General features: G+C 53.8%; 2 protein-coding genes across 11 annotated transcripts in view; one reads left to right on the forward strand and one right to left on the reverse strand.

Moving 5' to 3' along the window:
* LOC138921419 (ral guanine nucleotide dissociation stimulator-like) overlaps positions 1-14,355 on the forward strand; it is a 93,342-nt gene extending 78,987 nt beyond the window's left edge. For 5 of the 7 annotated variants that reach the window (XM_070255208.1, XM_070255210.1, XM_070255209.1 and 2 more), the window contains 15 exons: positions 562-2,887; positions 5,777-5,887; positions 6,757-6,950; positions 7,552-7,659; positions 8,324-8,514; positions 8,661-8,941; positions 9,727-9,942; positions 10,288-10,391; positions 10,912-10,981; positions 11,760-11,828; positions 12,272-12,346; positions 12,933-12,965; positions 13,339-13,460; positions 13,666-13,757; positions 14,052-14,355. In XM_070255208.1, the coding sequence (XP_070111309.1) occupies positions 6,799-6,950; positions 7,552-7,659; positions 8,324-8,514; positions 8,661-8,941; positions 9,727-9,942; positions 10,288-10,391; positions 10,912-10,981; positions 11,760-11,828; positions 12,272-12,346; positions 12,933-12,965; positions 13,339-13,460; positions 13,666-13,757; positions 14,052-14,113 (1,575 nt within the window). In that variant the 5' untranslated portion in view covers positions 562-2,887; positions 5,777-5,887; positions 6,757-6,798 and the 3' untranslated portion in view covers positions 14,114-14,355. Of the gene's footprint in view, positions 1-561; positions 2,888-5,190; positions 5,376-5,776; positions 5,888-6,756; positions 6,951-7,551; positions 7,660-8,323; positions 8,515-8,660; positions 8,942-9,726; positions 9,943-10,287; positions 10,392-10,911; positions 10,982-11,759; positions 11,829-12,271; positions 12,347-12,932; positions 12,966-13,338; positions 13,461-13,665; positions 13,758-14,051 lie in introns of those variants that run through there. The other 2 variants (XM_070255205.1, XM_070255206.1) reach the window with 2 other exon arrangements.
* Positions 14,356-23,800: 9,445 nt separating this feature from the next.
* Positions 23,801-27,851, reverse strand: part of LOC138921418 (ral guanine nucleotide dissociation stimulator-like) — a 140,541-nt gene continuing 136,490 nt past the window's right edge. For 2 of the 4 annotated variants that reach the window (XM_070255204.1, XM_070255201.1), the window contains exons 13-15: positions 27,476-27,597; positions 27,179-27,270; positions 26,583-26,884 (exon numbers count right to left, since the gene is read on the reverse strand). In XM_070255204.1, the coding sequence (XP_070111305.1) occupies positions 26,823-26,884; positions 27,179-27,270; positions 27,476-27,597 (276 nt within the window). In that variant the 3' untranslated portion in view covers positions 26,583-26,822. Of the gene's footprint in view, positions 24,120-26,582; positions 26,885-27,178; positions 27,271-27,475; positions 27,598-27,851 lie in introns of those variants that run through there. The other 2 variants (XM_070255202.1, XM_070255203.1) reach the window with 1 other exon arrangement.

Raw genomic sequence — 27,851 nt, forward strand, 5'->3', positions numbered from 1 at the left:
AGGCAAAAACAGCATAGTGTACGGGAGAAGTGACAGGAATTTGGTTTGCCTGAAGCACAAAGCCTAACTCAGAGTGAATGCATCAATGAGGCTGAAGAGTCAGCAGGAGCCAGATGTGCAAGGGCTTTGAGTGCCAGGTCAAGAAGTTTGAACTTAACCCTGAAGGCCTTAGGGAGCCATGGGTGATGCTAGAGCAGGAGTGTTCTAGTGAGATCTTCATTTCAGAAAAATGCTTCTAATGTTCAAGGCAGAGAACATCCTTTAGACAATGCATCCAGTGAGCATGTTAGGGTGTTGGTTCCGGTGAGAAAAGATAAGACCTACCTGGGACGTGAATGAACAGAAGGAATGCATTGAGGAGCAATCTGTAGGTGCAATTGGTGTTACCGGCAGGGGAGGGAGGAGGAGCTGAGAGATATGCTGGCTTCAACTTGGATGAGCGCAGCATTGGGTGGTGGTTCCACTGGGAGCAAAGGCAACAGATGATACTGAGTTCAGGCTTCTGATCTGGTCTCAGGCCAGCTCTCAGTGATGGCCATCTCTCTCCCTCTCTTCTTGCAGCCAAGGGGCACGACCTGAAGGCCCTCACACTCAACTCCACCATCTCCAACATCCAGTATTTGACAGACATGAGCAAGAGCTCAGCCACATTGAACTCCACTGAGAGAGTCCTGCAGCACCTGATGAGACCGTGGTGCCAGCAGCTCCCGGCAGGATGAGTCCCAGCCAGCCGCACCCCACCTGCTGTCTCTCCTGCTCATCCTCCTCCTGCCTCCTCCCCTGCTTGGATCCTTGTTCAAGAAGAGCAGCCTGGGTCCCTTGTCTTGGGCTGTAGACTGATCTCCCTCAGGGAAGTCCCTTTTCTGAGCATATGAGAGTCATGAACACTTTCGGTGACCACCGCAGTTTTCACTCTTGCCACTGACTGCCAATTTGCTCCTCCCTCCCTCTGGCCCCCATTATCAGAGGATTCAGGACATCTCTCTAGAGTCCCCACATTCCTCTCTCCCCGGGCCTGCGGAGGAAGGGGCAGCCTCCAGCATGGAAGCTGTCTGCACCTACCACCCTGACCCCATGGCTCATGATGGAGAGTGTGACAGAGACCCCATGTGACAGAGAGCAGCATTCCTGGGTGCTGAACCAGCTGATCCACCATGTGACCCCGAGGGACCTCTACTCCCTGGTCAGGGACAGCCTTTTTGTCAGTTGTGAGTGTTTGTGCTGAGCTGGATTGACAGTGATCGTTACTTATGCCTGTTCTGCTTTATTTCCTCTCTAACAAGTCAGCCCAGGTTCTGAGTGGGGGACACAGAAACCACATATGTAAAAAGTTTCAACTTACAAATGCAGACTATGTAAATGGATTTGTTGATCCCAATAAAAAAAAATGTGAACTATCTCACTATTAATTTTTATATAGATTGCCTGGACAGATGGTAATATCTTGGTTATAATGGGTTTAAATATACCATTAAAATTAGTTTCACCTGTTTATTTTTACTTTTTTAAATGTCAGTATTTAAAAAAAGTTTAAATTTCATTAGATAGAGTGTGAAATTCTACTGTTGGACAGCACTGTTCAAGACGTGAAAATAAAGCCCAGAGAAAGTGGTTAGGGACAATTTTTCCAAGGAAAGGAGTCAATCTGACCCACGTGGCAACATGCAGAAAACAGTCTCATCCACACATACATACACACACACACACTTAGTAAGCAAGACCAACATCATCATAGAGTTGAACCACTACTTCTCAAGTGGCAAGAGCTTGCAGTCCTACATTGCTCTAAGTGGACGAACCTCAGGAAAGGAGCCAGGAGTCAAGAAAATTTACCAACCAGGAAGATCTAAAACCAGAGAGTAAAGGTCAGGATCTTTGGTGAAGTTCCCAGCGGCGGATTCTGTTAGAGACTCAATACGTTAGCGAGAACTTTGCAAGAAGGGTTGTTACAGAACTCACCTATCCTTTCCTATGTAAAAGTACACAAGTTTTGTAAAGAATACTAGCTCCTGCCAATCAACGAAAAGATGGTAGAACACGAATATCGCCCTTGTAAATCACTCCTGGATTAGTGAGCCAGTCAGGGAACAGATGACAGTGGATTGAGCTGGACCTCATTAGGCTGATTCTGACTTCATGACCATCCTGTGGATTGTCTCATGCCAGGAACTCTAAAACATGCTGTCCCCACCACTCTTTTGCCACCAAGGTCCACCAACCAGACCTTGCTGACAAATGCCCTGGCTGGGCCCCTTCTGACCACACCTGGAGGACTCTCCCCAAATCCTACTCCGTCACGGCGCTCTTCCACCTGCCACTGGCCAGGGAGGCATTTCCTCCAAGGCTGACACTCTGTGTGCCCAGCTCTGGGAATGACACGTCTCCCTCAAGTGAAGAAAAGGATCTGAGTCAGAGCCTGTGGGCTGCAGCCATTAGGACAAGGCCTGGGGTTTGCTGCCAGACAGAAGAGAACCTGTGGTGGGTGTGGGTCCCAGGGTTCAAGAAGCCCCCGTGATTTCTGGATAGAATCCCAGAAGACGATGCAGGACGGAGGAGGGATGCTTGGGTGTGATTGTCCTTGGGAATGTCCATAGGGAGGCGGATCTGCCATTGGTAATGCCTTCAACAGTGTTGCTCATTCATTGATTCATCCTGTCTCAGGGAGTGCTGTCTACATCCTTCCAGCCCCTAGTCTCCCGTCTGGAGCAAACAGCGTCAGAAGAACATTTACATTTCATTTGTAATGTATGCGTACAGGGCATGCAATGTGCTGGATGTTGCAAGTGTTTTGAAACATTAACTCCTTTAGCACTCTCCATATCCTCACAAATTAGGTATGCTTATCCTTCTTGCCAACAACAGATGAAGAAACTGAGGCACCAATGAGGTAAGTACTTTGCCCTCTACCAATATCTAGGAAGTGATTGAGGTGGAATTTGAACATAAGTTGTGGCTCCATATTCTCTGCTCTTAACCACGTTCTTTGCTCCCTATGACTTCACACCATGAAGACGTTGGCTCAGTGTGTCCATTTTCTTGTTACACCCGGTAGCCCCACTCTTTGATCTCTGTCTGAAAAAGATGCTATTCGCATCAAAACTGTTGCACATACACAACCAAAATGACTTCTCCCCATATCCCATGTCCTGGAAAATACATAGAGAACATTTCAAAACATTTCTTGCCCAGGCTGGGAGTGCTTCTGGGAAATCCCACTGTTCCTGTAAGAAGCCAAGGGCAGGCTGGGAGCTGTGTCTTAGGGGAAAGGTGAGATCAGGAGATACTATGGGGTTACAAAATGGATGGGGGACCTCAGCAGGAATTGACTTCAGGATCTGGTGGTGTTTCAAGCTGGGTGCTAATTTTCTGGCTTTGGGTGTAGGGGCTGGTGCCGCATTCCAGGGAGAGGCCAGTCTCCCTGTGTTCTTGGGGAAACCAGACCCTTGAAAGCAAGGGAATGAGAATTTCCTTTCACAATGGACTTGGGAGGGGAAACATTCAGCCCAGAAGAGACAGTCATGATCCTGAGGAAACCAGAAGAAGCTGCCTCCTCGTCCACCAAGCAGAAAGCCCTCCTTCATGGACTCACTTTATCCAGATGAGACCAAGCAGGAGGACATCATGAGATGCCCTTGCAGGTGGGAGACCTGTGACAGTGGAGCCTGTGCCTGGGAGGCTCTGAAAGGCATCATAGGGGTGACATTTGCTGTCAGCAGGGTGCCAGATGAGAGGCACGCCTGCCTGTGTCTGGGAACAGTTTGAGTGTCAGGGAGAAGGCACCGCTGGCGCAGAGGCTCACAGGAAGAAGTGGGTCTGACCAGACAATGTCCGAAAGAGGGCAGTGTAGCTGGAAGGAGCCTGAGAAGAGAGAGGAGGGTAGATGGGGACAGGCAGGGCCAGAGGGCAGGAACTGGCAGACTGTGCTTTTCCCGTCGCTCTCTGATGACACTGCTCTAAGACATTGCACCTAGAAAATACAAATCCTTAACATCTCACAAATTCTGTGTGCCAGGAATGGGGCACAGCTTAGCTGGGTGCCTCCGCCTCAAGGTCTCCGTGAAGCAGGGGCCGCGGCTATATTGCGGCTCGACTCGTGGAGGGTTTGCTCCCAAGTTCACTCACATGCATGTTGACGGGGTTTGTTTGGACTGAAAGACTGAGTTCCTGCCTGTCTGTTGGCCAATCATTCCCTCCATTCTCTCCTATGGAACATCTTCATAGGACAACTGAAAACATGCACACTTGCTCCCCCAGTTCCAGAGATATAAGCTGCAGAGAGAGAGAGAGATGGAAACAGAAGGAGGGAAAGACGGAGGGGACTAAAGCCAATGAGTAAGAAGGAAGGGCCAGGCTTTTTGTTCTTAACCCTGGGTTGCGGGCCATCCCATCACCTTGGCTGCATTCTATTCACAAGGCAGTTCCTGACCACTTGTGGTTCCACAAGGACGTGCACAGCAGAAGACAGTGAGCACCAGGAGCCATAGTGGAGGCTGCCCACTACATAGGCCGACACGAGGCACTTGGGTCTGATTCTAAGTCAAACAGGAGACCTTGCAAGGTTTCATGCCAGTGAATGGAAGTATCTGAATTTCCCCTAATTTCCACCTCTTAAAGGTGCAGACCTGGAAATGAGGCCCAGAGGGGCAGTGACTTTCTCAAGGTCACAGAGCTGGAACCCAGTCCTGTTTTGAGGGGTACTCCACACTACATCCCACCCCTTCTTGTGATTCTTTCATCTCTAAGTGTGTGCATCAGACACATGGAAACCAGACCACAGGTGTTGTCGCTATTGTCTGTTCTACACTTGAGGATGTCCCAAGGGAGATATTTCTGGCCTCGTCCCCATCGTGCAGGTTGGGTGATTGAGGAGGCCCTGGGAGGCCCATTGGCATTTCCAGGACACAGAGCTTGTAGGAAAAAAGAGGTCGGAACTCAGCTGCATGTCCTCAAGCTGGAACCCTGGTTCCATCTCAAGGTCCTGTGTTGGGATCTGTGCTGGCTATTTGTGTACAGTTCTGGAGGTGACATGGGCAAGGAGGGTGAGCAGCCAAGATCCCAGAGAGGTTTTCGGTGGGTGTGATTGAAGAAGGCGCCCAGGTAAGGGAAACTTGAGGAAGTGACCTCACTTCCTTGGAGACAGACCCCAACAGAACTTAGCACACTGGTCTCCAGGCGCCCACATTCTAGACATAGCATCCTATTGAGCCCACTTGAGTGGCGACACTGGAGACAAGAGGATGTTCTCCTGCTGTCTCCCGAGTTGTGGAGGCTCTGGCTTCAGGAAAGCCAAGAAAAAGAGCCTTTTCAGTCACTATAGACACTGGCTTGGCCCTCACCTGCACCGCCTCTGTCCAACTGGCAGGAGGAGCACTCAGGTAACACAGGGAAAGCCAACCGGGTTAGGCCACAACTGGATGCCACCTGCACAACAATTTGAGCCTCCTTGTGTGTCGGAGGGGAGTGAGAGAGGGACGGTGGTGCTGAGTGGGCACCCACCCTGGGCAGGAGCCATTTGCTCGGTGTTGGAAGCCTGGCAGTGTGTCGTGTTCCCAGCCTAGGTGGTGGCTAGCAGGATGGGAGAGTAGGTGCTGGGAACCAAGCTCCTCTACCCATAGGTTAGTCCCGAGCCCTCCAGGTGTCATCTCATTCCCTCCCTGGCTAGAGGTCTATGCAGATGCTGCTCGGTACCTGATCTCTGCTGGGGTTTCCTCCTGTGGCCAAGTCGAGGCATGCCCCTCAGACCTCCCGGCCCGGCTCTCGGGCACTGTCTTTGCAGAGCTGCACGCAGGAGGTGGTGGAAGAGCTGACGGATGGCTTCGGGTACTCCATCTCCCTGGACAGGGACCAGCTGCACCGCGCCACCATCAATAACCAGGGCTGCTCTGAGGTGAGAGTGGGCACGGAGGGGTCTTCCCACCCAGGCCCCTGAGATGACCAGGGCAGGCCCAGAATCCAACATCAAACTGCCGTTCTCCTGGGACCCTAACAGGGCTGTCCCCCATGAGTGTCCCACAGTCCCATTCCCAAAGGAATCTGGACTTCCGCTCCTCCCCAACAGCTGCATAGGAGGGTAGGAGGGCACTCTTTGCATTTCCCTAGGAAGATTAGAGAAAACGTTGATGTCGTTGTCACTTCCCAATAGGCCCTGAGTATCTTTGAATTTTGCCTTTTTTGGAAAATGAAAGCTCGATAACAAGGGTCTCCAAACTCCCTTTAATGTAAAAGAAATAACCGTCAGCGTGTTTGAAAGTCAAAGGGGTTCTCAGAACGTGTCACTGCCCTGTACACTGTTTCCAGACCTGGGAGGGGTGAGGTGGCCACATAACATTTCCCTCCAGGTCAGCGTCTGATGAAGCCTCAGGCAGTTAGAGGGGATGTCCCTCAGCCCTCACTTTGGGCGGTTCTCAGTTCTGAGCCACAGGACCTAGAGAAGCCACTTGGCATGCCAAAGCCTCTGTTCTCCTCTCTAGAGAGGGGTGTCTGTTGGGTGTTCACTGGGCTGGTGCTCTGCACAGAGGGAGCTCTGTTGTCCCTCAGCGAGCAAATGGCCTCGAGGGAGCTCAGTGTGGAATCCTCCGCAGGACCAAAGTCAGATTGTACTGTGAGAGCCCAGAACTTTGCTGAGTTGGGACCCCTGTCTCTCCTGTCGCAGACGTCTGGGAGGGGCTAGGAGTTCCTGGGTCAGCTGCAGACCCCGATAACGCTGGTGGTTCGCAGTGGTGACCCTGACTCTGTGTCCCTGCTCGTCCCACCCAGAGTGAAGATGAGTCCACTCTGTCTGTCACTGAGGCCTGCAGGATGCGTGCCCTCCAGGCAGGCGTGATGCAGAGGCTCTCAGAGACTGTGCTGCCAGCCTTCCCCAGCAGAGTCCTCTGCAGTGTCATCACCTCCCTCTGCAGCTACTCAGGCTCCAGCACAGCCCACCAGGTGCTGGACCAGCTGTTTCCCAGGTGACTGCCCACCTCCCCCTCAGCACAGTGGTGACTCTGCCCACTGCCAGCTGTGTGTCTTGCCTTGGGAATGTCACCGCATCTCTCTGAGCCTGAGTTGGCTCCTCTGAAACGTGGGGTGGGAGAGGATGAACTTGCTAGGCTTCTCCCAGGGATGAATGGGATCAGCCCTCCAGGTGCTGCCCTGGTGCCCGGCTCTGCAGAGAGGGTGGTGGGCCATGCTGTGGTTGCTGCTGGTGATTATTTCTCTGTCCCCCACGGAAAGTAGTCTTCCTCTCCCTTCACTGGCTTGTGGCTTTTTGAGTTTGGAAAAGCACCTGGAGAGCACCCTGTCAAGGAGTTTGAGATGCCATCCAGCTGGCCCTGGTGCTTGTCCTTGGTGTAGCCACTTAGGGATCTCTAGGGCCACAGAGGGGCCACAGGCCCACTCAGACACCCAGGGTGGTTCTGCTTGGAGGTCATTCAACAATGTCTATGAAGGACCTACTCTGAGCAGGACTTCTGGACACACTAAGTGTCACTCAGTGACTGAAGCAGACAGCCTCCCTGGCCCTCCCCTCTAATCTGAGAGTCAGACAGTCACACTTGACATCATTCACAGGTCCCATCTACCCTCCATCCCGGGCGATGCCCTCATCCCCTTTGGGACACATGGAGGCAGCTTGGCCCATTGCGTGCGGGATGCTGGAGGACAGGACCACCTCCCAAAGTGAGTGGTCTTTGGGTCGAGAAGGACGGCCTCCTGTCTCTTGCAAACAGGGTGTGGGGAGAGGATGGAGGCTGTGGCCGGGTCAGGCCTGGGAGAACCCTGCGTCTCACCCATCTTGTGATTCCCATGGGAGGGCTGAGTTCTGGTGGCTTCCACTCCGGCAGGACTGGACTCAAAGACAGCTGTGCATGGGTCCCAGGCCCCTTGAGAATTGGAAAGGAGACTGGGCTGCGTTGTCCCCTAGAGACCCACTCCCAGCAGAGTCCCAGCCCCTCCTGCCTCCCTTTCTCCACATCCACACCTTGTGAGCACCACCGCCAGGTCCATAGTAGGAGGTGTGTGAGCAAGCTGCTCCCAAATCTGCTGGAGTCTTCATTCCAGTGGCCCACATTCATGCAGGGCTTGGGTGGGCTGTGTCCAGACCCTTGGGGAGGAGAGTATCGGTGGGAACAAGAGACTCTCACAGACTCTGTGTTCAGCCTGCTGGATGAGCAGGCCTGCCACAGCCAGGACAGCCAGCCAGGGCTCAGGGCTGGGATGGGGCCCTCCTCTGGAGGGGGAGGGTCTGGCAAAGGGGCGCAGATGCTAACAAGAGTGCCTTGGGAGGGCGGTGTTTAAGGAAAGGCCAGGCCACTGACTCTCTGGCCCATCTGCCTCCACGCAGTGCTATCTATTTCCTGCTGGGAACCTGGCTGGGCCAAGGGCAGGATTGCAGGGAGCCCCTGCGGTTTCCCGCTTGGACCCTGCAGCTGGCCACTCTGCACGTCAGCTTTGGTGGCTCCCATGTGGAGGGCCATGCCTACCTTCTGCCAGGCCACCTGGAGCATCTCAAGGCCATTGAGGCCGAACGGAAAGGTGAGGGGACTGGAGTCTGGGAAGACTGTCTGTGTTGAGGTTCATGGGCTAGCGTTCCCTTAGAGGCAGTGGAGCCCTTCCTATCTTTGGAAAGGCACAGAAACTGTCAGGTGTGTGGGTGAAACTTTCTCTTTATCCTGCTCTAGAGCCAGCTCCAAAGCTCCTGCCACTTCCAGAGCCAGAGCCAGTGCCAGCCCCCAGGCTGGAGCCAGCTGCACCTCCAGTCTCACCACGTGTGGTAGAGCTGGAGCCAGCAGCCCCTGAGTCAGCCACTCCAGGACCAGAGCAAGGGCCACCATTAGAGGCAGCCCCAGAGCCCAACTGCCCCTGGGCCGTGACCACCGAGGACCAGCTGCGGGAGGAGAAGCTGAACATCTTGGACTTCCCTCCCCAGCTGGTGGCAGAGCAGCTGACGAGGATGGCTTCGGTGAGCAGAGGAGCTCGCGGGGCGGGTGGCCCCTGCCTTCCCGGTGCCATGAGCCACCCCACACCTGCCATTCCCTGCTCGGGATTCCGATGATCTGGGTCCAAATCCCTGCTCCCTCTCTTATCAACACTGTGACCTGGGCAGCTTTCTTTCTCCCAAGCCTTCGCTGTCCCCTAGAGAACAGGGGACAGTAGAGATGGACACTCAGAGCACCTGCTGTACAGGGTGGCTGTGCCGATGAATGAGGTGGGAGAGAGTGGAAGGTGGGCAGAGTCTGGCCCTTTGGTGGGGGACAGGCACTCACTGAAGTGCTGCCAGGTCCTTGGGTGGATCCCCCACCTGCGCAGGTGGCCCAGACAGCCTCAGCACTTAGCAGGAAGGTGATGTGTATTGACTCCAGTGGAGACAGTCAAACAAAGCTGGGGGTTGTCCCTGCCTCGGGGGAATGTGCATGGGAATGGGGTGTGGGACCCGAGGGGCACTGGGATGGGTGCATGATGGCCCTTCTGGTGGGCATGTGTGGGCTGCCTTCTGGAGCTTGGAGGAAGTGAGACGGGGCTGGGAGCAAATGTCCCCTCCCTTCCCCACAGTACTGTGTCCGGGGTCATCCTGGACTGGGTGCATTCAGTGGACACAGACAAAACCCAGGGACTCCCACAAGCCTCAGGCCACATGCTCTGCTTCCTGAGCTCCAGTTCTGATCTCACCCTGCCTGGGCCTATGGGGGACTGTGGACGCCGAGCTGGGGTGCGGCAGGACCGGGTGACACTCCGAATCTTCTGCAGGAGCTGTTCAAGACGTTGGTGCCCGCCCACTGCCTCGGCTCCATCTGGTCCGAGCGCGACAACAGGGAACGAGAGTACCTGGCACCCACCGTCCGTGACAGTGTGATGCACGACAACACCGTGGCCAATTGCATCCTCGTCACCTGCCTTGGGGACCCCAGCATGACAGCGCAGGACAGGGCCAGGGTGGTTGAGCTGTGGATCAGGGTGGCTGAGGTAAGCCTTGGCACGCCCTGTCTGGATGCGTGGGAATTGCCTCTTGTTTCTCAGCCTTCAGGATTGAAGTCTGGGGTCTTAGTCCCTGGACTGTCCCTTGACCCTCATGCCAGGGCCACATTGACCTTGACTTGAGGTCCCAGTGGGGACAAGCTCACTTCCTTCCTTGTGTTGAGCTACAAATCCTTGTGCCTGGCAGTGTTACTCGTCGGGTGGCAGGTGTGCCCTCCCTGGCTTCCCTGGGCATCTGTCTCCTCCAGGACAGGGGAAGTCCGTGAGGGGACAGAAACCAGAGGCAGCAGAACTTCAGCTCCCCATCACGGCTCCATCTCTTCCCTTCCCCAGGAGTGCCGAGGGCTCGGGAACTTCTGTTCCCTCCACACAATCCTTTCTGCCCTGCAGAGCCCTGCCATTGCCCGTCTCCAAGACACCTGGGGACAAGTTTCCAGGTGGGTAGTCTGCTCTCCAGCCAAGCACCATGAGGGTGAGGTGGCCCAGGCAGCCTGATTTGGGCCGGCATGTCCCCCAAAGTCAGCTGAGGCCACCTGGAAGACAGCGAACGCCGGGCACAGGGACTGAGCTGGGTGCTGGGTCTCTGAGTCTCTCAGCGCCCTTAGGCCAGCAGTTCTGTCCCAGGGATTCATTTCCTTCCAGACCAGATCCTGGCTTGAGCCCAGGTGGAGATTGTCAAGTGTTTCCTTTGCAGCAACAGAAGCCTCTATGCAGCTGAAACCAACACTGTTCCAAAGAGATCTGTTTGGGACATCTGGGAATGGAGGCCCCGAGGACAAGAGGGGAGGCCCCTCCGCAGTCCCATGGGGACCTTAGAGCTCAGAGCACCCCAGTGAAATCCCTCATCCAGGCCCCAGGCGGTTTGGATCTGCTGGGTTCTCAAATAAATGGGATTTGCCTTCAAGCATCCCACAGTTTTTCTTGCTTGCTTTCTTTCTTTCTTTCCCCACCCCGCAGGGAGAGTTCTCGAACCTGGAAGAAGTGGGTCAGGAGAGAGAAACGCGTGAGCAGGGAGCTGCTGGTGCAGGTAACCTGGAGGCTGGAGATCTGGAAGGAGGCCAGAAGGAGAGGGGAGGGGAGCATCCCGAGGGGATCCTAGGAGGTGAGGCTATGGCAAGGCTCGGCCCAGGCTGGGGGTCAGAGAGCCCGGTGAGGGTGGGGCAGGCCGGGGCCACTCGGCCAGGCCCTGCAAGACACCCTGCCCTCCCCCTCCCTGTCTGTTCAGCTGGGGTCTGGACGCACCCCTGGAGTCCAGAGGTCGGGGCCTTGGTCAGATTTGGAGCCAGGGCTGGGGTGAAGGCAGCAGGGACAGGGCCTGTAGCTGGCACGGGGAGCAGCCTCTCCCAGTGGGTCTTTGAGCCAGTCACTGCCCCTCTGGGGGCCTCCGTCTCCTCCTCTGGGAAGTGGAGGGAAATGATCAGCGGTGCAGGCCTCCCAGCGGGGTGCTACCATCCAAGGGAGGACAGGAATGTGAGGAGATTTGTGCCGGCTCCTCCTCGAGAGGTGAGGGGAGAGCAGTGATGACACGCGGATGACTCTGTGTCCTCAGGAGACTCCTGGAAGCAGGTGACGTTCTCCTCACACTTTTCAGCTGAGGAAAGAGGGCCAGGGAGGCCTGGGCAGGCCCAAGGTCACACAGGACTGAGTCCTGGAGCTGGGACTGGTCTAGAATCAGAGCACCCTGGAGGTGGGAGCAGCAGAGGCAGCAGGGGACTGGAGCCGATGGCCAGGGTCTGAGATCAGGGGCCTTGGGGGACATGCGGAGGGGAGTATGGGCGCACTGACCCTGTCCTCGGCCCCGACAGGAGGCGACCTCCGTGTTAAAGACTGCAGAGAGGGCCCGCCAGGGAGCCCAGGAGAGGCAGCGGCAGCAGGTGAGGGTGACTGTGGGGGAGGGGCCTAGGAGTCAGAGGAGAGGGGGCTCCCCCTCCCAGCTGGAGACCTCCCTCAGGAGAGGGGCCTTCCTCCTCAGGCGAATCTGCTGTGGCTGCCAAGCATGACGGGCCTGCAGTGGCAGTGAGCGGGAGGAGGCCTGGAAGGGCTGGCAGCAGGGCAGATTTGGGGTGGGGAAGGGCAGGGGCCACTGCCCCTGGGAGGGGCCAACAGCCAGCCCTGGGACTTGACTGATGGAGTTTGGTGTTCCTGGAGGGGAGCGGGGGAGGGAATTGTGTGTGTTGGGGTGTCCCGAGGATCCTAGGCTGCTCTGTGTGGGAGCGTGGGGTGGGCAGGAGGCTGGGCTGAGGGGTTTCAGGGGAAGGTTCATGGGGGCACCTGAGAGCGGGAGCTCATCACCATGCCCATCCCGATGGCGGCACAGGGTGTCGTCCCCTCCCTGGTGACGTTTTTCCATTCCCTGGAGCTGCTGGACGCTACGATGGAGGATTATGTGGAGGTGAGTGAGCCCGGAGGTGGGTCCGGGGGCTCAGGCTCCTGAGGGTGGGGAGGAGAGAGTCCTGTCCTGAGCCCTGAGCTCTCTGCATTTGGCAAAGGTCCTCTCAGCAGGGCCTCCAGCCTCGTGTGGGAGTTGGGGTGTCAGGCCCATCTCCCCAGTGGGTGATGCAGGCTCTGCATAAGCCACCGTCCAGGTTCCCTGGGCTGCTGAGGCTCAGAGCTGCCTGACTGTGTGGCCGCAGGAGGTGGTGTCTGAGCTGGACTCAGCCTCTCCCTCTGGCCCTGCCAGTGAGGGAAGAGAAGTCGGGCCCCTCCCAGTCAGGAAGCACATCAGAGGCTGAGCTGTCCCTTCCTGCCTGAGGCGTGAGTCTCCCCACGTGTCATCAGAGAGGGTTGGGTCACAAGGTCTGTTGCCTCAGTTGCTCTGCGCCCCCTGCTCTGGAGCCCAGAGACTGGCCCAGGTCCAAGTCCGGGCTCTGGATGGGCCTGCCCACTGGCAGTAGTGCAACATTGCAAGAGGTGTGGACGGGGGCTAGTGCTGGCCGCAGGGGGCTGTTTCTGATGGACTGCGGCTGTCTGCTTTCCAGGGCAATGTGCTCAACTGTCGGAAATGGAATGAGGTAAGCGGCTGCGGCCTCCCGGTGGGGAGGGTGGGGGTTGGAAATCAGAGACCCCCCCGCAGTGGGCAGGACCCCCTCTGACCCAATCCCCAGGGTGGAACATTTATTTGCACAGTTCGATATACAGAGCTAGGGATCCTATGGCATTGGCGGGTGGGGGAAGGGCTGGCATCAAAGACTCCTTCCTGGAGGAGGAGCTATTTTGGGCCAAGTGTGAGAGCAGGCAAGCCCTGACTGGAATCGCAGGGAGGGAGGGTTCCCAAGTGGGCAAAGGCCCCAGACTGGCCCCTTGCCCCCTTCCTCACCCCCTCCACGAGCCCTGCAGGGTCCCCCACTCAGGCCCTGTGGGCATCCTGTGCTTGCTCTGTCCTAGCAATTCAAACTGATGGACGAGATCGAGCTGCTCCAGGAGGCTGCAAATCTGTACACCGTGCAGCCCGACGAGCACTTTGGGGCCTGGTTCCAGGCCGTGGAGCCCCTGAGCAAGGAGGAGAGGTGAGTCGGGTCAGGAGTTGGGGGAGGGCAGGGCAGCCTCTCTCTGCTGACCAGCTCCAGAGCCCATGGCCGTTGCTCCATGGTCAGCCCCTGATCTGATTGCATGGCGACCCCTGGGGCCCTTCGACCCCAGCTGCTGGCAGGCTCCAGGACGCACATGTGATGTGTGGCTCCTGAGAGCTCCCAGCTCCGCTCTGTCCTGTAGCTACAGCCTGTCCTGCCAGCTGGAGCCCCGATACCACTGGGTCAGAAAGATTCGACTCTTCTTCAAAGGCAAGAAGAACCGCTCAGGCCAGAGTGAGTGTCCAGACCGGCAGTGGCTGAAACCATGGGCTCAGGAAACATTCAGGCTGAGCGTGGGCCTGGGGAGGCAGACAGCTGGCCCTGGGTTCCAGCTCCACTGCTGAGCAGTCCCGTCCTGGGCGGTTGCACTCACGTTTCTGGGACTGGTTTCCTCCTCTGTGAAGTGGGTGACGCTAAATCAGATGGGGTTCTCTTGGCTGACTGAGCACAGAGCGCAGTGGGGGCCGGGATGGGGTGTGCACTGTGGTTCCAGGGCAGGCCGCTCAGGAAATGCCTCTCTTTCTCCAGACACCAGACCCCCAACCAAGGGCCCAGTGGTGGTGGTCGATGACCCTCCTGAGACCAGCTGAGCTACAGCGGGGACACAGCATTGACACTCAGGGTGCACAGGGCCACCTCCCCTGATTCTGATGAGGAGAACTTTGTGATCCGTTTCTTGGGGTCCCCTGTTGGCCACGAGGGAAGGCACCAACCCCTCATCCCCCTCCCCCCTTTTGCCCAGCACCTATTTCCCTATCTGGCAGGGCCATATTTTGCTGTCAATGGTAAATGCTCCGTTTGAGTATTATATTAAATTGTTGCTTCTTTCTAATCCTGGGAGTGGAGGTGTGAGTCTTTCGCTCGCAGCACTCATGGAAACCAGATCCAGAAACTCACATTCCTCCTCGAATTTAGAAATCTCCCAGAGTGAGCGGCTCAGTTTATGTGGAGAAGGGAGAAGTGCCAGTCCCCTCCCTGGCTACTGAAGGACGTGCCCAAGTGCCCCTCCCGCCGAGGACAGGATCATTGCAGTGTGGTTCACCCTGTCCAGGAGCAGAGATGGCCCCTCCGACCTCTTGGGACTAAGCGGTTGGAGGCGTTTTCTCAGGCAGAGCCACAACCACTAAGCTGGGTGTGTCTGTCAAACTAGCACGTGCCTGTCCCTAGCACACGTCCTGCCCAGGACAGTGGCTGCCTTTCGACACTCTGCTGGAAGAGGGAACATTTTCCCAGTTTCTCTTGCACACAGATTAGGACCTTGTTTTCTGATTCAGTCTCCGCAATGGCTTCAGCTCTAAGTGGGGAAAATACCGTCAAAAGCTCAAACGTGCACATAGAGAGGACGAGGCCAGAGGAAGGTCCTGTGGACATGGACCATGGGCAGGCAGGACTCTTCCTTCTCGGGCCCACTAGGGGCTCCCTGTTCACCTCTGACCTAGACTGGATCCCCCTGGGCTTCTGGTCCCTGACTCCGAATACCATTTCCTGCTTGTTGCCTATCCAAGGGGAAAGCTGTGGGATGCAGCTTTTAGGGCCTCAGCCAGGTCTCCCTCCATAAACCTAGTGCTCCCAACAATCTGTTCCAGGAAATATCACCAGAGACAACACTTTCCTACTCATCTTATGAGCTCAGCAGTACCCTAAAAGCAAAACTAGAGTTTAAAAGTAGGGAAAACTTGAGAACAGCAAGTCTCAGAAATGAGCAGTTACTGTCTTCTACAAATATTAGAAAACTGAAGCCAACAATGTAAAACAATCATACACCAGGACAAAGAGGAAATTTATTCAGGTATGCAAGGTTGTATCAGCATTCCAAAATCAAATCAATGTGATCCACCCTGTCACAGGCTAAAGGAGAAATTTATACATATCTGTCAGTTGATATGGGGGGGCAAGTCATCAAATAGTACATATTAGATATGTCAGGTTCTTTTTCTATCAATTGCACCTCATTAAAGCTCTTACAAAAATGAACATAGACATAGAATTTACACTTTCACAAACTTTTAGAAAATGGAACAGAGACCTAAATGTAATGCAAAAGAATACAACTTCTAAAAAGATTATGCAACAAACTCTAAGTGGACTCGAATCTGGAATTATGTTATTAAGATACAAACTGAAAATGTAATCTATGAAGAAAAACTGATGTTAGACTTTATTTATTATTTTGGTAAGGAAGGTTGACCCTGAGCTAACATCTGTGCCGATTTTCCTCTATTTGGCCTGTGGGATGCTGACACGGCATGACTTGACAAGCTGTGTGTAGGTCTACACCCAGGATCCGAACCTGTGAACCCCAGGCTGCCGAAGTGGAGTGTGTGAACTTCACCACTGTGCCACCGGGCTGGCCCCAAGTTAGACTTTATTAAATTAAAAACTCCTGCTTTGTGGAAGGCAAAATCGATGAGTCAAAGGACAAATTGCAGACTGGCAGACGATATTCGCAAAACAGATATATGATAAAGAAAATATGTCCAAGATATATGTAAAGAATTCTTAAAAGTCAACCACAACAGGGGGCTGGCCCCGTGGCCGAGTGGTTAGGTCCGCGCGCTCTGCTGCAGGCGGCCCAGTGTTTCGTTGGTTCGAATCCTGGGTGCAGACATGGCACTGCTCGTCAAGCCACGCTGAGGCAGTGTCCCACGTGCCACAACTAGAAGAACCCACAGTGAGAAATATGCAACTATGTGCTGGGGGGCTTTGGGGAGAAAAAGGAAAAAATAAAATCTTCAAAAAAAAAAAGTCAACCACAACAAAAAAATAAACAACCTTATTGAAAAATGGGCAAAAGACCTGAATATATCCATCACCAAAGAAGACATACAGATGGCAAACGAGCCTGAGGACAGACAACCACCGCCACAGGTCATTCGGGAATTTCAAATAAAACCTCAATGAGACACTTCTACACACCTATTAGAACTGATAAATGCAGGAAACTGACAATACCAACTGCACGTGAGGATGTGGGGCAAAGCAAACTCTCATTCATTGCGATCTGGAAAGCAAAATGGTACAGCCATATCAGAAGACAGTTTGGCAGTTTCTTACAAAGATGAGCATAGTCTTACCACACAATCCAGCAACTGCATTCTTAGGTATTTACCCAAGTAACTGGGAAATAGCCCACAGGTGTTTTGTAAACCTAATATAGATAGTAGCTTTATTTATACTTTCTAAGCACTGGAAACGACCAAGATGTTCTTCAATAGGTGAGTGAAGAAAGAACCGGGGTACGGCTATAAAATGGATTATTATTATTTAGTGATAAAAGGAAACAAAGCATTAAGTCACAAAAAGACATGAATGAATTTTAACGCTTATTTCTAAGTGAAAGAAGCGATCTGAAGAGTCTATTGTAGAACACCAATTTTATGTCATTCTAGGAATGGCAAATGTATAGAGACAATAAAATGTCAGTAGTAGCACGGTCTTCATGGAAGAGGAAGGAGAGTCGAATGGATAAAGTACAAAGGATTGTTTAGTGCAGTGAAACTCTTCTGCATAATACTGTAAATATGGACAAAACCTTAGATAGTTATCAAAACTCTGAATTTTACAGCACAGAGAGTGAAACAATGTGTGCAAGCAAAAAGCCACGTATGTGTCCAAGAAAATTCTGCAAGTGAATGAAAACTGTGGAAAAAATCTAACTGTATTACAAATGTATGAAACAGTCTGAATGAAGGGAGTGGGTGAAAAGGTGCAGAAATATGTAATTTGGGAAGTGAGTCGAGTCTGTAAAACTGAAGATGAAAGAAACTGTGCAGACGCACTGTATTGTAGCTGATAAAGTTGTGACCCGGGGGGTATTGTTAACAATGCTGATACTTCTATCCATGTGGACTGAAAATGAGCAGATAAGTAAATGGACAGTGAACAGTGGGCACAAGGTTATTATTTGGAGTAGGAGTTTACAGATAAGCAAGGAGAAGAGGCTAGAGTGATCCACGTGGTGATAGAGTTGGAGACATCAGTGTGAACTTACTTTAGCTGAACATAGACACAGAAGGCTGTGTATAGATATATTTATAGGTGTTTGAATACACACAGGCTACTACACACAGATATATTTCCCTGCTATGTCCGCTGAAAGAACCTAATGCCCTGACAGCTGCAAACACACCTGGTACCCAGGGGCTTAATTCTAATACCACAGTCCAACAAAAGGAAACAGGGTTCCTTGTAGAAATAACCAATTCTAGGATTCGGGAAGGAAATGTAAGAAAATGAGACTAAAGTGTCATTCAACATAAGAAAGTCATGATATGCTACTCAAAAAAAGCCAAGAATGCTGGGGGGACGCCAAAGGGACACATCGGCTAACTGAAGGAGCTCTCAATCGCCAAAGCTGGAACAACCTGAGCAACAAAATAAAGTTGTTGGATTATAATCCGGAGAATGTATGAATATCAATGACTGTACCAATATAAATAACTGAATAATAAGGAAATGAAAAGACACAAATCTCCTGTGCGGGAGAATACCAATGATTCACTCGGACATTCTGCTCTAAAGGAGGTCGAGGCTAACTCTCCACTTCTTAGGCACGGGCTGCACAGACAAAAGTCCCTACAAAGGGCATGGTGTGGACAGAGGGGACAGAGTGACTGCGCAGGGGAGACATCTGACAAACGCTGCCTCAGCCAGGTGACCAACATCAGCATCAATGGGGGGAAGTCACAGGGAGAGCATGGACCCTTGAAATGATGAGATGAAAATGGCAATTTACCTCTCTGATCTTCTTGCCCCAAATCCATAATCCCAATCTAATCATGAGAATAAAACATATTCTGTTGGAGAACATTTTACGAAACACCTGACCATTACTCCCTAAAACTACCAAGTTCTTCAAAAACAAGGAAAGCCCGAGAACCTGTCACAGCCAGGGGAGGCTAGGCAGAAAGGACTAAATGTAGTGTAGGATAACAGACAGGATGTGTTCATAAGAGCAGAAACTGAGAACGGAGCTGAGGGAAACTCTCTGTACTATCACAGCAAGTTTTTGTAACTGTACAACTGTTCAAAAAATAAAGAGAATTAAAAATCAGAGTACTAGCGAAATGCAAAATACCTGGAAACCGTGAGTTCTGAATATGTCTCCAGACTCCTTTATGTGCCCTGCACAAGCACTGTCACTACAGTCACATTCTTCATGAAATAGGATAATGATACCAAATTCATAGTTTCTGGGAGATTTAAATAATGAATATAACATTTCTGGCATTGTTTCTAGTAAAAATTCACTACTTAATGGAAAAATTAATCGGAATTTTGGGATACGTTATTTTTCACCCCTCAGAGACCCGCTCCTCTCCTTCCACTCCCAGGGTTCCCGTGCTGTTTCCGTCCCTCAGTCTCTCTTACACTTTGAAAGCAGCAACAGTCTGTTCCTCACATTGACCTGGGTGACTTTTCCACAGAGCAGACCTGATCACGGCTGTCCCCTCACATGAAACCTGCACTTACCGTCCACTAATTTCAGAATCAAACCACAATCCTGTGGCCAAAATATAAGGCTCTTTCTTAACCTGACTGTGTTCTCTCTGAGCAGGCTCATTTCCCACCCTCTGCTATGCAGTATTGGTCAGATAGGAATAATCTGCATTACAATTACAATGTCGTATTGCAATTTTATACACACACCTTCCAGTCTAATTACCCCCTAAATGTCCTCCTCTCCCGGCTCATCCTGGAGTGCTCCCACCTCTCGATCACCTGGGAGAATTCCAACACCTTGTTCAAGGCTGAGCGCAGTCACAAGCTTGTCTGCGAAGCTTTCACTAGACTCTCACTGAAGAGTCAACTTCTTTGGATAGACTTCACCAGAGTTCAATGTCACCCCTGGATATTACAGTTTTTTTACATCTCCCATCATGTTTAGACAATGAGTGCCTTGTGAGAATAAACAGTGTCTTAGTCATTACTTAATATCCAGAATAAGATTTAGTGCCTACCATACATCAATTGCTGGGAAAAAAAAAAGATTTTTTTAATGACTGCAAAAACAAACTATTGAAGGAGGATAAACAGACATTCCCAAAATGGGAGACAAAGAATAAACCATGAAAGACGGAAATACTATTGAGGAATGAAGGCCCCGTGATGAAGCACAGACACTGGAAAAGACAAAACAGAGAAAGAAGTTTGATTCCCGAGTTTCCTTCCAGAATCAGTCTGTACTGGCAGGACTTGGTGTTACTACATTCTCTCTAACTTATTTTCCCTAGTGATGCCCCCAAAGTAACTGCCAATAAAAAGGCTCCCTCACACCATCACACGTCCCCTCAGCACTTGTGAAAATGCTGTGCTCACCTAGATGTCATCACAGAACAGCCTGAGAGCACCGATCCACCTTCCTCCGTGGACGAGTCATCGTGTTGGAAGTCACGCCTCTACGAAGGTCAGATGGCCCCTCCTGGGCCCTTTCTCACTTGCTGTCAGCCAGGTTCTACGCTTGACACAGCCCTGCATCATCTCATGGGCTTAACAACCGCTGCAGCGCTGAACACAACAGCAAGCCGTTACCCTGTAAATATCCGTGCAGATCGTTCACGCAGATGCTAGCGCTGAAATGACAGGAGTGCTTCACATGGTGACCTGTTATTAAGTCCAAAAGTTTGGTCACTGTGCCGACCCAGAATCTGAGCGGCACCGTCAGGAGGCGGAGAACACCACCTGCGGCCCCTTCTGCAGAGAAAGCCTTTAAGCGACCTCCGGAGACACCTTCCCTTCTCCAGGGAGCAGAGGAACATCGCCTTATCTACTCAGAAACTTAATGCCAATCACGACACGCCAGTTGCAACAGCATAAACACCAGCAGGACCCAATGGTGACAGGAAATACCTCTGCTTCCCTCTGCAACTGCTTTATGATCATAGACCAAATCCTTCCCCAAACCATCCTGCTCAGCATGGCCTCAAAAGCAAGGGGCTGTCACTCTGAACTCCTACAAAGAAATGCTGCCCTGTGTTTCCTCCGACGCTTGCAAATTTCAGCCTCGACAGGCGATCCCAGTAAAACAGAGAACAAGAACAAGAACTCAGGAGGCTCTTCGACCGTCCCCCAACCCGCCGCCCTCCCACAGCAAAGCAGGGCGTCCCGGTCATTCCAGGACAGGGAGCTGTGGGGAGACGGGAGGCGTCCACACCAGGCGAGACACAGCCAGGTGAGTCACGGGGAGGCAGGTAGAGAAGCAGGCGGCCTCCCGCTCCCTCCGCCCGGACTCAGCCGGCTGTCCCTCCCTCCAGCCCCTGAGAGCGGGGAGCTCAGCAGGCTGCCTCTCTGAGCCTGAGACAGCCGCCAGGACAGCCCCGCCATCGCTGGGGAGCGGGGACGGAGGGGACGGAGGCCCCGAGGAGCCCTGTGCAGCCCGCGAGCCCCGCGCCCCGGCCCTCGAGGACAGCGCCCCGCAGGCCTCAGCGGACACGGCGGGCCAGGGCCGCGCCGCCGCCCGGAAGGCTGTCCGGGACCCGTGCCCGGGCTCAGGGCGCGTCTCCCCTCGGAGCGGCCCTCCCGCCCCGCTGCGGCCCTGCCCGCCGTCGTCCGAGGGCCTCCTCGTCTCCGCGGAGCCCCGTCAAAGCGCTCCCGCCAGGGCTCCCCGCGGAAGCGACGCCCGGACCCCGGCGTCGCGGGCCAGGGCGGCACAGACCGTCCTCCGCCGGCCGAGCGCCCGACGCGGCGCGCGTTGGATCGGCCGCCCCCGCCCAGGAGGGACGAGGCCTGGCCGGGACAGCCCGTCGCGCACTGGGCTCAGGGGAACCGGATCGTCGCGGACGCCCGCGAGGCCCCAGCTTGCCGGCTCTCCGCGTCAGGCACGCCCCTCACGCCGGTCTGAACCTGCAGCCCCTTTCACCGGCTCCACACGGTGGCACCGCCACGCCTGACGCGGATGTCTGGGGCTTCCCCATTGGCTCAGGGGCGGGGGGCGGAGCGAGTGAGGAGGCGGGGCGAGCGGGGAGGCGCGGAGACAGAGGAGCCGGGGCTGCAGCCTGCAGCCTCACAGGGGAAGGCCAGAGAGCATAACTCTGAGTGACAGGCAGAGCGGGGAGGCGGGGCGAGGGGGGCGTGGCGAGCAGGGGGCGTGGCCATAGAGGGGGCGGGGCAGTCGAGCCGCCCTGAGTGGGGAGACAGCAGGAGCACGAGGAGCAGTGTGAGCGGAGAGGCTGTGCCAGCTCGGGAGCAGAGCGTGTGAGGAGGCGTGGCCAACAGGACGACCCGTAGGGGCGGAGCCCAGGCTGGCCAACTGCCTGCTCACAAACGCCTGGAGCCGCGCCCCTCCTGCCCGCTGCCTGCTGGGAAATGGAGTCTTTTTTACTGGAAACAGAGAAGCTGCGTGTCTCTGCCCCTTGGCCTTTGGGAAATGTGGTCCACAGTCGGACCTTCGGATCAGATGCCACAGCCCTCCATGCCAGAAAATCCCAAATGAACGTGTTAGGTCATTGATAACTCTATGTTTAATTTTTTCTAAACAAAATTCACCTTGAGGTGGAAAGTGGCTCCACGAAGTTGAGTTTCGTCACCCAAAATAACTGCAATATTTTCCGTATTCTGCCTGCAGGAACCAAAACACACTTGTTTGGGTAGGTTTCCCAGGTTTTCCCTGTAAATCGAGATGAGGCAGTAGGTACAGTCCCGGACAAAGACAGAAGAAAAGAGACAAATCCATTTCCGGCATCCATGGCCTCTGACTCTGTCTTGACCCTGAAACAGAGGTTTTCAGCATATTGCTACTTAGGAAGACAGAGGCTCGACACAGGAATGTGAACAGCAACAACCAGAGAAAGCTTTGTGTGCTCGCCCCTGAGAGCTTCCTCAGGGGCCCCATCTGTTCTTAGATTTTCCTAGGTAGGAGCCATCCTTCTTTGTCTCTTTGTATGCCCTGGGGCTTTTGGCAGAAAACTTACCATTTGGAATATTATGACGTGACAACTAGGGAAATCAGGTTCTCCCCCTCCCCAGCATTTCTGGGGGATGCTGACTGCAATCGATGGTGATAGTTTCTTTAGGGGATATTCTGATCCAACCCTGAAAGTTCTGTAGTGTTTGTCATGTGTGGCCACTGAACACTTGGATCTGTTAGCCTAAGGATCTTCTAGAGGTCCTGAGTTCAGTGGGTCTTAGGATGTCCTCCTGGGGAAACAGGGCGAGGGAACACTGTATGTGACAGGGAGAGCGACTGTCTGCTTTGGTGTAGAGAAAGAGCGTGGCAGACTGCATCCAGTTCTCCTTTCATTCTGGCACACAGAAGACTAGGTTTCCTAGCCCTCTTGGTTTTTGAATGGACGTGTGGCTACTTCTGCCTAAGGCATCACTTTTAGGCCAAAGGAGAAAGGAGGGTGTGTAAGGCCCCAGGTGCTCTTTGTGTCCTTCAGTGGCAATGGAAGAAGGCGTGAGTTTCAGATGGTGTAGCAACAAGGTCATGGGGTCTCCATCAGCCTTGTCCAACGAGACTTGGGAAGCAGGGTTCCCTTCACCCCGGCGACCAATATTTGATGTAAATCTGAGGAGAAATACATCTTGAGTCATGGATTTCTTAATCATTGCATTTAATTTCTTACCAGAGCATTACCTAAGGTTGTCCTGAAGATTAAGATGACCTACCCTCTCAGATTGTCTAAAGGGTGATTCTCCCAAAGCAGAATTTCCCGAATCTCATATTGCTATGGTCAGAAGTCGTGTCTGCTGACGGCTGCTTGTCACATATCAGGGCCCTGCCAAGAGACTCTGAGTCTGATGGGGAGTATTGCATGTGGAAAGTGTATGGAAGTGTTCTGGAGAGACATCCCTATGGGAAGGTAGCAAAGCAGAGATGGTCGCAGGAGAAGCTGAAGCCCAAGCCTGCTGCCACTGGGTCTCAGCCAACCCTCAGGGATCTCTGGAGCTGGGACGGCCCTTTGGTGTTGTCCCAAATTGAGACAAGGGGACCAGGCTTCTTACTCTCTTATCTGCCAGACATGGGCCCCTGGCTGTCCCTGGAGAGGGCTGCATCCTCTGGTTAGACGCTTCCCTATGCTGTGGGAATGTCCTGTGAGGGAAAGAGCTGTGAGCTGTCCTCAGCCAATATTCCCAGGAGCTGTGGGGTGGATGCCTTGGCCTTGAGCATGAGTCTGGGCTGAGTCTCAATGTTTCAACGGCACTTCTCCTTCACTGTGGTCTTCCTTCCCAATCCAGTTAACAATCTCCCCATGGGAGGATGTCCCTGGGAGGACTTATGTAGAGCTCTGCCTTTCCCTGTGATTGGCTGAGAGAAAGGCATGGGGGAAGACCAGAATCTCTCTCTCCAGCATTCAGACCCTCTTACCTGGGGGCTTCTGGAGAGCTCCAGGAGGGTTCCGACCTCGGCTGACACTGCTGAAGTTGTTCCTGTAACAGTGGCCACGGATTTGCTGTAGTCCGGCGCTTGTAGTTAGGGAGAGTCCGATTCCCTCCACAGAGCCAGAACAGTGTGCTCTCCAAGGTCTTGGCATCACAGGGACAGGCCTGGTAGACATCGAAACCCAGGGGCAGGTTGGCGAGTCGAGGGGCGTTCTCGTTGGTCTCCTCAAGGGTGAAAGAAAGGCCAGTCTATGCTGGTAATTCTTCCAGACACACCTAAGCCAGGGGGCAGCATTCAGTAGAATGGTCGAGTCATGCCATTCAGGGACAAATCCTAAGCCAAGCCTAGAGAAAGGCAGGGTTCTGGACTCAGGTTACCCATCCAGAGATGCTCCTGTTTTGGCAGATAGAGGGGGTGTGAACATGGTTCCCAGGGCTCCAGAACCCCCTGGCATGGCTCTCTCACTGTGATGAGGCAAATCATGTCCAAATCAGCAAGACGGGTGTTCAGGGCACTGTGAGTGGGGGGAGACGGCATTAGGCTGGATGGTATGGCTGTCAACTGGACAGATTTTTTGTTAGCTCCCATAAATGGAAGATGCATCTGTGCATGGACCACACAGCAAGAAGTTCTCGAGGTCCGTGAGTGAGGAGTACAAACGCCGTCTCATCGACCACTTTGGAAAGACTGAGTTGAATCCCAAAGTGGCCTTGTTTTCGCTTGCACTGGAAGCCAAGATGCAAGCATCCGTCCCCACCTTAGACCTGGAATAGTTTAAATGGCACCCAGCTTACCAGTTCCTCAAACATTTTGAGCATTTCCTGCCAACACCATATTCACCTGAGGCATTTCAAGGGACTCACATTGTTACTTTCTCTTCCCCTAAGTCAGCTCCTAGGAAGCCAGTTTTGGTAACTTCTGTGTGCCTTGAACAAGAAACATTTCATCCAGATTTGCTAATTTCTTTCCTCGTGGACTTCCACAACCTACTTCCAATTTGGAAACCCAAAGACGGGATAAATGGTGCCTCCTGTGTCCACAGCTGTACTCCCACAACAAACTAAATATTGCTACCTGCCGGGTCGGCTCTCAGGAGCACCCCAGTCCCGGAGGAGACTCTCTTGGGACACCCATGCCTTCATCCCAGCCCTGGGCTAGCCCTGGGACCTGCCACAACTCTTTCTCCTCCGAGGGACTGGACAGCCTTCCCCACCTTCCTCTGGCAAGTCTCTTTGCTGGGTGGCTGTGCCGCATCAGCAAAGACCTGGGCTGCCGGGGACCAGGATTGATCCTCAGCTTCCCACTGTGCTGAGATGGCCTCCCTGGCAGAGCCCAGCCTGCCTGTGTCTGAGTGACACTTGCAGCCACCAGGAAGGAGGGGATAACTCAGAAGTGCCAAGCGCTTCACCCTGCCCTTGTCTTTCAGGCTCTTTCCAAGGGACGACATTGCAAAGGGTGGGTGGTCACGCTTTCGCTCCTGCTTCTGGACCCGGTGCTCCTGTTGAGCTCAGAGCAGTGTCTGTTTAGCACCCAGATGGGAAGCATTTCAGCATTTCCCTTGGTAAGGCTGTGTCCACGCACATCCACAGATCATCAGGTTGCTGACATTCCCCGCAAGACCCCCAACTCACACCCTTCTTAGGCCTCCTCTTTCAAAGCTCCCAACAGGAAAGGCACACATCCCCATGACAGAACCACAGCACAAGACTGTGGAAAAGAACACACCCAGCCGAGGGGCTGCACACTTGCTGGGCTCAGGCACAGCAACGACTTTAGGAAAATCACTAAAAATACTCCAGATTGTGTAAATTTGGGACTGTCCGACACCACAGGCCTGGGAAGCACACAGGCCCAGAAGTCACCCTCGGCAGCAGGGAGACTGTAGGGTCATTCCTGGTCACGATGATGATGAGAAAGGCTGGGGGCATCTAGGGAATTTCTGCCCCAAGATACAACTGTATGCAAAAGTGCAGAGATGCTGAAAATCCTACCTCACAGGGAGCTCTAGGTTTATGGAGGGAGACCTGGCTGAGGCCCTAAAAGCTGCATCCCACAGCTTTCCCCTTGGATAGGCAACAAGCAGGAAATGGTATTCGGAGTCAGGGACCAGAAGCCCAGGGGGATCCAGTCTAGGTCAGAGGTGAACAGGGAGCCCCTAGTGGGCCCGAGAAGGAAGAGTCCTGCCTGCCCATGGTCCATGTCCACAGGACCTTCCTCTGGCCTCGTCCTCTCTATGTGCACGTTTGAGCTTTTGACGGTATTTTCCCCACTTAGAGCTGAAGCCATTGCGGAGACTGAATCAGAAAACAAGGTCCTAATCTGTGTGCAAGAGAAACTGGGAAAATGTTCCCTCTTCCAGCAGAGTGTCGAAAGGCAGCCACTGTCCTGGGCAGGACGTGTGCTAGGGACAGGCACGTGCTAGTTTGACAGACACACCCAGCTTAGTGGTTGTGGCTCTGCCTGAGAAAACGCCTCCAACCGCTTAGTCCCAAGAGGTCGGAGGGGCCATCTCTGCTCCTGGACAGGGTGAACCACACTGCAATGATCCTGTCCTCGGCGGGAGGGGCACTTGGGCACGTCCTTCAGTAGCCAGGGAGGGGACTGGCACTTCTCCCTTCTCCACATAAACTGAGCCGCTCACTCTGGGAGATTTCTAAATTCGAGGAGGAATGTGAGTTTCTGGATCTGGTTTCCATGAGTGCTGCGAGCGAAAGACTCACACCTCCACTCCCAGGATTAGAAAGAAGCAACAATTTAATATAATACTCAAACGGAGCATTTACCATTGACAGCAAAATATGGCCCTGCCAGATAGGGAAATAGGTGCTGGGCAAAAGGGGGGAGGGGGATGAGGGGTTGGTGCCTTCCCTCGTGGCCAACAGGGGACCCCAAGAAACGGATCACAAAGTTCTCCTCATCAGAATCAGGGGAGGTGGCCCTGTGCACCCTGAGTGTCAATGCTGTGTCCCCGCTGTAGCTCAGCTGGTCTCAGGAGGGTCATCGACCACCACCACTGGGCCCTTGGTTGGGGGTCTGGTGTCTGGAGAAAGAGAGGCATTTCCTGAGCGGCCTGCCCTGGAACCACAGTGCACACCCCATCCCGGCCCCCACTGCGCTCTGTGCTCAGTCAGCCAAGAGAACCCCATCTGATTTAGCGTCACCCACTTCACAGAGGAGGAAACCAGTCCCAGAAACGTGAGTGCAACCGCCCAGGACGGGACTGCTCAGCAGTGGAGCTGGAACCCAGGGCCAGCTGTCTGCCTCCCCAGGCCCACGCTCAGCCTGAATGTTTCCTGAGCCCATGGTTTCAGCCACTGCCGGTCTGGACACTCACTCTGGCCTGAGCGGTTCTTCTTGCCTTTGAAGAAGAGTCGAATCTTTCTGACCCAGTGGTATCGGGGCTCCAGCTGGCAGGACAGGCTGTAGCTACAGGACAGAGCGGAGCTGGGAGCTCTCAGGAGCCACACATCACATGTGCGTCCTGGAGCCTGCCAGCAGCTGGGGTCGAAGGGCCCCAGGGGTCGCCATGCAATCAGATCAGGGGCTGACCATGGAGCAACGGCCATGGGCTCTGGAGCTGGTCAGCAGAGAGAGGCTGCCCTGCCCTCCCCCAACTCCTGACCCGACTCACCTCTCCTCCTTGCTCAGGGGCTCCACGGCCTGGAACCAGGCCCCAAAGTGCTCGTCGGGCTGCACGGTGTACAGATTTGCAGCCTCCTGGAGCAGCTCGATCTCGTCCATCAGTTTGAATTGCTAGGACAGAGCAAGCACAGGATGCCCACAGGGCCTGAGTGGGGGACCCTGCAGGGCTCGTGGAGGGGGTGAGGAAGGGGGCAAGGGGCCAGTCTGGGGCCTTTGCCCACTTGGGAACCCTCCCTCCCTGCGATTCCAGTCAGGGCTTGCCTGCTCTCACACTTGGCCCAAAATAGCTCCTCCTCCAGGAAGGAGTCTTTGATGCCAGCCCTTCCCCCACCCGCCAATGCCATAGGATCCCTAGCTCTGTATAT

This window comes from Equus caballus, chromosome 29 (assembly GCF_041296265.1).
Source record: "Equus caballus isolate H_3958 breed thoroughbred chromosome 29, TB-T2T, whole genome shotgun sequence".
NCBI classification, from domain to species: Eukaryota; Metazoa; Chordata; class Mammalia; order Perissodactyla; family Equidae; genus Equus; species Equus caballus.